Source organism: Nipponia nippon, unplaced genomic scaffold (assembly GCF_047370975.1).
Source record: "Nipponia nippon isolate SJK-2023a ecotype South Korea unplaced genomic scaffold, ASM4737097v1 scaffold_10, whole genome shotgun sequence".
NCBI classification, from domain to species: domain Eukaryota; kingdom Metazoa; phylum Chordata; class Aves; order Pelecaniformes; family Threskiornithidae; genus Nipponia; species Nipponia nippon.
This window is the reverse complement of record NW_028262291.1, coordinates 34,571,528-34,583,785: the sequence shown is the minus strand read 5'-3', so window position 1 is coordinate 34,583,785 and position 12,258 is coordinate 34,571,528. Positions and strand designations below refer to the sequence as shown.

The 12,258-nt window shown below is 41.6% G+C and overlaps 1 protein-coding gene across 1 annotated transcript; it reads left to right on the top strand.

Moving 5' to 3' along the window:
* The first annotated feature begins 2,966 nt into the window (after positions 1-2,966).
* Positions 2,967-11,705, top strand: GARIN2 (golgi associated RAB2 interactor family member 2). Its single transcript, XM_087746822.1, has 6 exons — positions 2,967-3,101; positions 4,655-4,857; positions 5,454-5,718; positions 7,809-8,047; positions 8,972-9,018; positions 11,638-11,705. The coding sequence occupies exons 1-6, from the start codon at positions 2,967-2,969 to the stop codon at positions 11,703-11,705; spliced, it is 957 nt and encodes a 318-aa protein (XP_087602948.1).
* Positions 11,706-12,258: the final 553 nt, after the last annotated feature.

Here is a 12,258-nt window from a genome sequence, read left to right as displayed (position 1 = left end):
GTTGTACCTACTGGGAATACACGCTCAGCCTTGTTGTTGGTTGGACCTGGGGGCATGGAGCTGCAGCATCCTGACTTCTATCAGGCTACCAGATTCACCCCACCCCACAACCCCCCTCAAAAGCCACACAAAACACGTCTCAGAAAAAAGATAGCTGCACATCTTACAACAGCTGATGCATTACCCTGAGACTTGGGAGATTAAATACTTGTCAACACATTAGAGCGAAGTGATGCAGAGGCACCCGAGCTAGCTAGCACTGTCCATGCCAGAACATGCATAAGGCACAACAGCGCATCATATAGTAATGCTGTCTTAGGTGTGAAAATGTTATTATCCTGCACTACAAGAGTCCTAGTGGCTCTACTGCTTCCTAACACCGTCTTAGCTCAGACTCTCCTTCCTCTACTATCCGCATACCACGCTTACTGCAGAGTCCAAACAAGGGCCAAGTGTATGCGTGCATTTGGGGGAGGTAGACAGGACTTGTGCCTTCCATGGCTCAGGCAAGAGCTGTGACCATTTGACTGTGGAGTCAGTCTCCTCCAGCTCAGTCACTCACTTGTGGTGGTGTTCGCAATTACATTTGCATCGGCTAGAGAGGGAAAGGCAATTCAGTGTTGAAAAAGGGCTTGTTGGTGGCTGTTTTGCAAGAGCGACACTATTTACCTTTCTCCAGCCATATGTGTTACACAGCTGAAATCCAGCTGGGAAAGGGAAGCACCATTGTTTTCCACACAGTATCAGAGTTGTCTTGTATAGTGGAGAGAGCAGAAAGCATTTCTGCTGGACATTGCTATGTCAGTGCTAGCATTATCACAGTCCAGAAGCTGTCCTCTGGTGGAGCCAACCTAAGCAAGGGTGGATGTGCGCCCACCCAAAGGAGGCTGCTTACCTGCAAAGAAGATTGCACAACAGTTCTTCAAACTGTCAGACAACATAACTCTCATTTTGCAATACCAGTTCAGCTTCAACCAGCCTGGGGCTCAGTCACGGCCTGAAGCCTGTCCAAGCACCAGGCTGAGTTGGAAGCAGCAATGTTATCACTTAAGGTGAAAAAAAGGAGTTACCATCATAGGTCAATTATGACATCACCTGGCTGATCTAAAAGGTTACTCTGGCAAAAGAATGTATAGGGAGAAGCTAAAATTTATAAACCAGAGCAAACATGAACACAAGCTGCATTTTAAATTGGCTCATTAACACTCAGGCCAGGGCCCTGAGTGCACCAATAGGCCATAACTGCCCTGACCAGCCTCACCTGGGATCTTCACGCCACTCCCCCTGCCCACGGGCTGTGAGTTATACTTCAGCCCTGGCCTGGGCACCTAGTCCTTGTCTGAGAGAGGCTACAGGTGTATCTATTGCTAGCCCTGACTCCTGGGTGGACTTTCTTGGACATCTATTACAGTCCTGTCTCCAGTCCTGCCTGCTGCTGCTCCTGACTGGACTCCTGGAACAGAGTCTCAGGATGGACTCCAGATCTGGTTCTGCACCTTGTCTTGTGTGTGCCTGTCAGCGGACCCTGTTACCACCATCCTGCTCAGCCCATTCACTTCTAATTCTGTGGGACTGGAGGACTGTTGAAGGCAATGCCTCTGCTGTGGTCATCCTTGGCTCCCAGCTCATTGTCCCTCATGGAGCGGACCAACTCTTGCTGTTCCCTGGCAGTCTGCACTGCATGGACAATACCTATGAAAAATCTCTGATGTTACCATGACCTTAACGTGCCCGTGTCACAGGTGAATCCATGCTACCTGTTACCACTATGCCCTGATGCAACCAAGAAATGGAATTTCTGCCAGGACTGGTGAGAGCACAAACCAGGTGATGTATTGTGATGCCAGCAGTGATGGAGCTGAATTCTGCCAAACCACCCTGCCTGTTAGGACAAAACTTGCTGCCTCACGTACACACACTCACGTACCACTTCTCTTTATATCATCGGTTCTTAAAGAAACTCAAGCAGGGAAACATATTATCAGGACCATGCCTGATGATGCTGCAGATCATGGGTTTCTAGTGCTGGGAGAACTCCAGTAGGCTCCGCAGACGGGACTAGCACACTCGTGTCCTCTCTCTTCTTAGACATACTCCTCTGTGTAAGAAATGGATTGACCTAAGTGAAACAAGGTATGCATGGGAAGTAGAAGTCTACTACATCTATTTTTTTAAAAATCCAGTGGCAGGGTATTTCTATTCTTCTTGGCATTCTGCCACGTACTGAGCAGTCATGAACAAATCATTTGATTTTTGTATCTATTTAGGTTACTAGAAATTAGCTGTTTAATAAAGGTTTATGAAATGTAATTAATGAATAGCCTTGAATTTTTTTTCCCCTCAACGAGTCAATCGATATTATGTTACTTCTTATTCTCCAGCTTTTGTGTTAAAGTCAGCCTGGTCAGCTGCTGGAGAATTTCTGCTTCAGAGCATCTCTTAAGTCCTGCCCTCTTCTTGACTCCTGACAAAAACTTATGTGAGCCAAGAGGTGCAAAGAGAGAAGTCACCATCTAGCACTGAGAACAGACCAAAGGTTTCTACTGTTATTTGCAAAGTATGTCACTATACTCATGTAAAAAATACATCAATAAAAAAATGCTATCTTAACAGTGGCAAAAATATACAAGATCACTTATAAACAAGAACACAGTGAAGTATAGAATAGCATGTGCAAACTAGTGTTTATAGATTTACAGGTCTTTTTTCCTTAAATTAGTAGTAAGAGAGGAGTCAAAAGCTGTGAGAAAGCCTTACTAAGTTCCCCTTTGCATTTGAGATTGCATGTTCTTAAAAATGTGTGTTTTGCAGAAAGAGGTTCTGCTCTTTAGTAGTATAATAAAGACTATCAGGAAGGATTATGTTTGTTTCTTTTCATAATCATCAGGGTTTTTTTTAACATATAAGCCTTTTGATCTCTATTCCCTTTAACTTGTGAATTTATTTTTGTTTTGTGGACAGGCAAAATGAATAGCAAGTTTGATTTTAAGAGCATCAGTTCAAGTCAGGCATCCATTATGGGTGACCTTCAGAGACTTCTTAGCCAAGGAGAATATGCTCCTTTTACCTCTGCCCCCATCTTCGAGAGCAAGTTTGTCCAGGTAAAAAGTCATTCAAATGAAATCATTTGGCATGTTCAAGATAAAACTGCTTGAAATGATTACCTTTTTTCTTTCCTCCCTCAGCTCAACAGGTATTCCTCATTCATTTATTCTCACTGTTCTTAATCTCTGTTTACTAGACAGATATGGATATGTTTCTCTTATACTATAGACTCATTCTGCTCACACTTCAAAGGCAATAGTCCAGAAACACAGCAACAGCAATGCTGTAAATTAGAGGAGGACAGAGAATTATGTTTTCACCCTTCCTTGTCAGCCCCTACTCCTTCCCATAGCAACAGCTAGGACTGTTCTAGCAAATTTCTGGTTCTGTGCTAGCTTATTAAGGTTTTTAGGCATCAACGTCAGTTCAACCTAGCCTAAATGGCAGCCAGCTTTTCCCAGGCAATCTCCCCCCACTTGCAACTTCTAGTATCCTTGCAGGCAATATCACTACCCTGCCTGTCACTCGCCCTAAGCACCGGCCAAAGAACCCTGCAAGACTCTGGCAACATTCTACACTCCTACAATACTGCATTCACAGTGTGTCTAAAATATCTGAATTCTATTTACATGATGTATCTCAACAGTCTCTTTCATAGGGTTTCATTACCTCACTTTGTGATAATTGCGACATCCTTTGGTCCTGCCTTGATTAATTCAATCTTGCATTGTTGATACACATGCAGAATGTTAATTAGCTACACTCTCTGTTTTCAAGGTACTTTATGATTTATCCCTGCTTTATTTATCAATCAGACCTCATTTACTATCAAGGAGGCAGTTGCCCTAAACAATCAACCCAAGAAAACAGCAACATCACTGACTCATTTACATTAAAATGAAAAAAAAAAAAAAAGCCTTTGATCTTTTTTACATACTGTCTCTCACACTTGGGAGGACATTCTACTAGATATCCACAAATTTAGTGCACTGTCCTCCCTCAAATTCCTTCTTAGGACACACTTTTTCTGTGATGGCTATCAAAACCAAACCCTGACAATGGTACATAACATGTGATTTGATCTTTCTTACCAACTTATTCTTATCTCCTTGTATTTTCTCATTTTTCTCTTTTTGTAATTTCACGTCTTATGCATAAATTACTGGGGATCTTTTTTCATTCTGTGTTTGTACAGCACTTAGCAGGATCCTGGTTCATAACCAGGTCTCATTAATATCACAGTAACACTGACAAAGACAGTGAAGCATCAGAACAGAGTGCCTCTCCCATCATGTTTACACCAAGAGAAATTCAAGATAATGGTACTCAAGAGGTTTCTGACCACAGCAATCAGATACTCAATGATTTGGACTACACAAGAGCCAGTGATTTCCAGTCCTCCTTTATCCTTATTCAACTTCTTTCCTTTCTTTTCATTCATAAACATTCCTGTCTCATTAATCCACATTCCCCTCTCTCCTCACCAACTCAGTACATAAGCTCTAGGGCCCCCAAGCCAAAACGCCATGAAACATATTGATAGTATATTCTCTGAGAGATCATATGGCAAAATGTCAGTGTTGGTGGGGCTTTTTTTTTTTTTGTTCAGGTTAATCGAAGAGGCGAACCAATTTCTGTCCATAACCAACCCAGCTGCGTGACCATTGGCATCTGTGCTGCCAATCCCAGTTCACCGATGCCCAATGCGATGCTGGTTGCACGCGAGGTGCCCGTCTCCCCACAGGAAAGTACGACAAACTTCTGGAAACTCTCAGAGCAGCCATCTCCCATGGAACAGCTAGCACTTACCAGGTGAGTTAGCACTGAGAAGGGTTAAATATTGCTCTAAAAAGTAAATAAGAAATATGAATGTATTTCCCATTTCCATACAGTGTTTTCCTTCTTTTAAGGGTCAGTTTTTTAACAGACCTCATATTTGCAGTGGCTCTTTATCCCAGCACTAGCACAATAAAGTTAGGAGAACCATTTAAGTTTAAGTACACATCTTTAGGTCCCACTCTGGTCATCATTTCAGGCCAACGCTACCCACATGTATAGATAGATGATGACTACGAATACCTAGTAAACCTTTTCCTAAATATATCAGAAGCTGAAAGTTGGTAGGAAGATTGGGGGTACAGGATTGTCAGGGAATAAGGCAGTGGAATAAAGGCATTGTAGAGAAGCCAACTTCCTCTGCCTCCATTCTGTGCACTGCTCCCCAGCATTTCTTCCACAATCAGCTAGAAGCACTCATAAGAAGAGTGTCCAGATCCACTCAGTAGCTTCTTCCTATTCCAGTGTCTCACTTTTAGTCTTTTTCTATCTGTAGGTCTGACAGACACAATATCTTCTTTGAGAGGAATCTCCGCTTATGCTGAATGATGAGTTTCCACCTTTTTTTATAGGTTCTTCCCCTTGAAGTTTGTGGAACTCTCTGTCCACAGCACAGATAAGCATCACCTCATGTTAAAATTAGTAAATGGCCGTTCCTATTATCTAGAGCTCTGTGCCCCACCAGACCAGCAACAACACCTATTCCACCTGTGGCTGCAGCTCATCTCTCTCCTGAAACCCCCAGAAAATACCAGCAATACCGAAGTCGATGTAAAACGCAAGGATTTTGGCATGTGTCACAAGAAAGCTCCCAGCCCAAACAAGCCATCAGAAAATGTGAGTCTCTAGCAAATAGATATCAAAAGTTCAAGCTGACCAATCAGAAGGTATCACTTGTGCCAATATTCTTTACTGTCTCTCAAGTCAAAGTTTTTGTGTGCTTTGAAGGAGCTACAGTTCTGTTTATCAAAATAACTGGCTTGTTGTAAACTCCCCACAGAATTTCAGGGCAATGGGAGTGAGGATGCTAGGCACACCATAGCCCTGATAAATTTTTGTGAATCAATAAATAGCATACTACTTGTTGTTCGGTATTTAGTTTTCCCTCATAGTTGAGGGTATGTTCTTAAATGGTTCTTTTCTACTGAATTCAACACCCACTAAAAAAAAGCGGACAAGGAAAGACATGGCACAGCTGAGACGCATGCAAGGGACTGATAACTAATAAGCAAAGAGGGCAAAGGCATTTGATCCATTCAAAGGACAGAAAAAGAAAGCTCTTGAGGGAAATGCTCCAGCAGGCAGCCAGACAGGCAGAAGGCAGCTGCTCGCTGTAGCTAAGAGAGAAACGAGGAGAACAGCGAGGATCAGCAAAAATGCATCAGAAGGTCCTAGAGAAAATATCACAAACAGAAATTTCACTAAAGCACAGAAGGGTCCTATTACCTCAGAGTCACACTTAGGAAGGAACTTGGATGGTTAACGGTTAAAGCTAAGTTCCAAGCAAACAACATTTTGTCAGCACAGGCGCTGATGGGTCTTTAGTTCTCACTCAAGCCAACCCAGCTCTCAGCCAAGCAGAGGCACATTTACAAGGAGAAGAAAAAAAACAACGCAATCACATGGCCAATGCTCAGTGCTGCATGTACATCATTTCTCTGCACTCAGGAGCTCCCATCTTCTCCCTGGCCATGCATAGCAGAGAGAAGGAACAGCTCTGTGTACATACAGCAGAAAAATTACAAGGGGACTAGAAAAAATATAATTTTGGAGAGAGGAGAGAACTGTGAGAGATTATTCTTTCAAGAAAAATCAGTGATGAGGTTAAGGGATGAGCAAAGAAAATCTAGGGGAAAAACTAGCATATTCATATTAGATTTGCAGAAAATATAGGACTCTGATTTGGCTGAAAAATCTGCACAGCCACATCTCACAACCATATTGGTTAAGTCAAGAATGCATAGGTTGTTAAGAGAAAGTAAGTATAGGATTTCTAAAATTCTTAATTGATACCTTCCTGCTTCAACTGTCCCTACATAGCCACCTTTCGTCTGGGTTTTCTGCTTTCTCTCTTACCTGATGTCAAAGATTAGATCCTTGTACAACCTTCTGGACGTAAGCTGGCCTGACATGAATGTCAGCTCCTGCATGTACAGCAGATGTTACTAGTGATCCAATACACTAAAATCATGCTCCAGACCTACAATCTCTATTTTTCTTTGCAGAATAGATATGTTCTTTTTCCAGTCACACATTCATCAGTGTTTCAATACCTTGAGGTGTTGGCTGTCACTCACTATTGACTTTTCTCTTCTACTGACAGGTTTTAAGTTTGGATTTTCCTTTGCAGTATTGCATCCTCCCTGCTCTCTTCATGTTTAGACAGAAAGCTGTGACAGCACATGAGAGGCTTACAGGTATCCCTGCCTCAGCTATTTGAAAGCAGGAGGCTTAGAAAGATTTTAGTAGGGACCAATCTCAAAATCTGGACAGGAGGGAGAGCAAAGATCTTATCTCAGCTTCCGAATATGAGCAAAAAGAGGAGAATAACCTGGAGGTAAAGGAGTCCTGGACAAGAATCAGAAGCAGAGAACTTGGAGGCAAAGCCATAAACACCGCTCAGAGGTTAAGCTTTGGGACCTGTTATCCCTTGACGGACTGCATAGTCACCTCTAGCCAAAGCTGTAGGCCAATAATCACCAACAAACTGATAATGTAGGAGGAACAGTAGTCCCTCTTCTAGGTAAATATATTGCATTTCCTATGGATGGTCTGTCTGACACCACTTTATAGCAGAATATTCAGTGTATAGGGGACTACTATATAGGAAGTTATCACAAAGTTCCAGTTGTGCTGATAGCTCTGTGCAGAGCTCTTTTTTATGTCAGTTGCTACTGTATCTGTTAATCTTTCCTTTTTCCTTCAAGAGGGATGACCCACAAGATGTGCCTAACCCCAAAACAGAGGAAGAAGAAGTTACTAAGCAGACCTCCCCCAACCAAGTTCCCCTCTCAGGTACAGTGGGTCCCACAGAAGAGAGTGGAAGGAAAGAGGAAACCTTCCACAGATCCCTGAAACCAACCAGGCAAGAAACCACCATGCAGCCAAAGAATATAGATCCTCTGGATACAAAGAAGAGCAAAAGCACAGAAAAGAAGAAAACTAGGTAGGTATGTTTGGAAAATTATTCTGATATCCTTAGTTTCTGCTGCTGACTTTGAAAAGTAAAATGTGTCATATTTTTGTCTTCAGAAAAATCTGTTATTGCAACACCTTTTTGGGGTTACTGTGATTTTCCTAATGCTTTAATGGATTAGGAAGCTGAAGAATACAGAGTGGGGTTCCAAGTATCCAGACTTTGGTTTCTCAGATGTTTAAGATTCCCCCGCCCACCCTCCCACTGGCTAGGTTCACAAGATCAGCAATCAAAGAAAAGTGCATGAATGTTCAGTGACATAAGTGCTAGTGGTCTCCTTGAATGCTGAAGGATCTGCATACAGGCAGCTTTGATTTAGATGCCTGGTGTATGACGGGAATTGCACAGCATGGGGCAGACTCAGTGTTTCCTTTCTGCTCAAAATCAGTAACATGTCCTGGCACCAGAAATCTGTCTTTTCTGTATCTCCTTCACTGCCATATCCATCTTGGCTTGTGCAGAAAAGGAGCAGATTTTTTGTCGGTGGTGTTGCACAAACTAGGCAAGCAAAAGTTAGATGGCAGAAGGAAATGAAAACTGTCACTCACATGAGCATCTGCATGAGAACAAAGAACAAGACTTCAACATAGTCACTTCTCAAGCTACACCTAGGCCCTAAGTGAGGTGTTCAGATGTGTGCTATGTTCAGATGTGTCATATTTAAGCACAGTCTATAACATCCAAATATCTCTATGTGTTAGTGAGCCTGCACTTCAAAACAAGGCTTACTACATCATTTAGCAATACATGTTTCTACTGCAGATAGAAAGAGATTAAAATAGCACCTATTTAATACTGATCCTGGTACATAACGATATTACTAGGCTAAGACTTTTTCCTGAGTTTGTTGGCAACGGCATAATGGTTTTTTCCTGAACTTTTTTTTTTTTTTAGGACAAATACAACAAAGCAAAAAAGTGGAAAAAAATTACAGACTTCAGGTATGACAGTTTTTCCGATATTTACTCACTTCCCCGTTGCTATTCCTGCTTCAATAAGAGATGAGAGAAGCGGAAACTTCATGAGCTGGGAATTCTTTAGAACAAATATTCCTATGTCCACATTGCCAATAGATCAGCACTTGTATGGCCATATAATTAGAAGGTACCCTGTGCTCATTCCTTGCTGTGAGCCCATCTCACCTTCCAGGCTTCAGTGTCAGGTTTCTTCTAGAAAGGCCTTGATGTTTGACTTGTTTGGCTGATGGCAGCCATTGCAACTTCACTGCAAAATCAGATAAAATACAGGGTGGTGGAAAGGGTGAGAAAGCTGCATGCCTAGGATGGTTCAAAGAGATAATGTTGGCCCATACCTCCTCTTCCAGTGTGCTGTAAGGCTTCCCAAATACCTATGTCTGAGCAGGAATTTAGCTCCAGATAGTGTGTCTGCAGCGTCCTCAAGCATGAGGTCTGGACTCATGTTTCAAGCAGAATGTGGACATGTTTTGGAGCACTCTCCACAATGTCATGTTGGGATTAGCATTAACATCCTTTCTGACATCCTGCATTTCTACATAAATCTCTACAGAATATCCAGCTGGAAAAAGTAGGCACCTAAAGACAGTCTTTATTAATGTTCACAGTTCCCCTTGTTTATATTTCCCCATTTCTTGTCAGTGATTAAACACTGTTATTTATGCCTGCCAAGGAATGACAAAAACTGGAGCCACTTAGCTTATTGATGCCCCTTACTTTATGTCTAAACTCGTGACCATTCTGCATGTGAGTGAATCAGTCTCTTGAACAGAAGGTTTTATGGTCTTCCTCCGCATACTTCTCCACTATGCTAAGTCACAAAAGTTTGAATGAGCTCTTGTTCAATATCAACCTCGTTTTTTGTGAACATGACGCTACTGTGTGCTCCTCTTTGTAGCTGGCTGGTGGGCTGCGTGCCGTTCATTGTCCTAATTGCCAGCTGGTGATCTTAAAGTGATCTACATGACCTGGAAGGAAAAGTATCTTGGTTTATGATGTGCTCTCATTTAACTGCTTTTCTCAATTTTTCTGTGTGCACACATCTCTCCGTCCACTAATACACATCTATCCGTCTGAAAATCTTGTTGCATCTCTCTCTACATACACTTTGGTACACGAATATTTTTTAATATCTCGTTGTTATGTTCTTTTTCCCTCTCTTCCTCTCTTAACAGCCATTCATTTAGAAATGAGGGTACTGACAGAGAGCAGTGAGCTATGAGGAGATACAAATTAGTACATGCTCAAGAACTTATTTCAGCACTCCACATTAAATGGAGACAAATAATGACATATTATTTAATTAGCAATAACAAATTTGTGCAAAGTAATAGATTAATTATACTCTCATTTCAAATTCATTTCCTGCATTTTAAAAAAGTCTGTGACATACACACAGTGCTAAAACACCTAAATTATATTTTACTGGGGCTTAGTACTACAATATGATATTTCTTGTGATTTTATTGTGAAAACTGTAATAATAGAAAAGTAGTGAAGCAATCAGAACAGAAATGCTTCATATTTTCCTATTACACACATACAACCATAATATCATTCAGAAAAATAACCTGTCTTGACAAATCCAGCATTTGGATTTGCTGCATTGAGGGAAGGGGACCTGCCTGTTTATTTCAGTCACTTCCTCTCTAGAGTTTTGTTCCCATTTTCTATTCTATATAAACAATTACTTTTAGGTATTGATTTTGTAGTAACATATTTGCAGCCTATTTTCTACAGGGAAGAAAAAATAGCTGGCTGTATTTCCCATTGTTTTCTTTCTGTTACCATCTTTGCTTCTTTCTTTGTGTCTAACTGTTCCTTTTTCCCAGTTGCTCACAGCTTTTCAGCTTTCCTTCTGATCACCTTTCCTGTTCCTTTTCCTACTGGCTTGAGATTATTCTTTCTCTCACTTTCCACTTCCTTTCAGCTCTACTCTGTGCCTCTTCCTCTTTTTAAGCGGTCCCTTCCTCCAGAGGTGTATTCCTCCTCCTGTGCAATTGTGTCTCCCCTCTTTTCCTTCATTTTCTGATCATGCTTCTCCCAGTCTGCATACTACCATCAATTCCCAAATTTGCCATATTGAGGCAAAGGCAGCATGTGTTCTTCCTGGGCTTACTTAGGCCTGCAGCCTCTGTTGTCTTCTCAACCTGCTGATCAACTTTCAGTAGAGAATGGAAATGACCTTCACATACTGTCAGGCAGCTGAGAAGTATGACAATATCGTGTCAACTGATACGAGCTATGCACGGGCTTTTCACACCTCTCAGGTGTTCTGCAAGGACAAGATGATTTCTGCTGCGTTGTGAATAGGTGAGACAGCTTGTAGGAGTGACTGAAGGAGAACAGCATGGGAGAGACTGGGAAAAGGCCAGTTTGGTATACAGAGCACAAATTTGAGTAAACTCCCCACGAGTAAACTCCCCACAAAGGCAAATCAATTCCCGCTGGTTGATCTTTCTTCCTTTGTGGTTCTTGGTGTATGTTTATCTTCTCTGTCCTTTTCTCTCTTTTGATTTCTTGTGCTTCTTTTCATTTTCTGCTTTCCTGCGCGGTTTTCCTCATGCTCATCATGTTTCTTTTCAGGAAATCAAAAAAGTGGCAGTAAGTCAAGTAGGTTGCTTCAAGTAATATCCCAGGTGATTAGTCCGTAAGAAGGAATAAAAGAAAATAAAGCAAAGCATCCTGAACATCAGATGCAGTTGGAACAAGGAAAAGATGTACACACAGAAGAAAAAATTCCCCTACAGACTTCAATTCCATTCATAACCTCTTACTATTGTACAATTAACTATTACCGAAATACAAACTCTGTATTAGTTCACAACTAGCAACAACAAATAAATTCTGATCTTTGGCAGCGGAATCTACATTTTTCAGTGACTGAGACCGTTTTTCAGGGAGAAGACTTGTAGTCTGCAGCAGAAGGCAAAGAAACAGACACTTCAATTAACTTTGTAATACCTGACTATGGCTTACACTTATATAGGGCCAGGAAAGCTTCTCACGCAAGCAACTTTCACAACGTTGCGTGGGGACAAGTGATAGAAAGCAATATCACGTAATGGGCACAAAATCATACTAATACAGGTTTTATATCTGCCAGTGAACTTCTAGATGAATGTGGGCAAATCACTTTTCCTTTTTGTTCCTCAGCTTCTTCATTTGTAGAATGAGGATAGCCAGACCTCTTTTGAAAATCGCCAT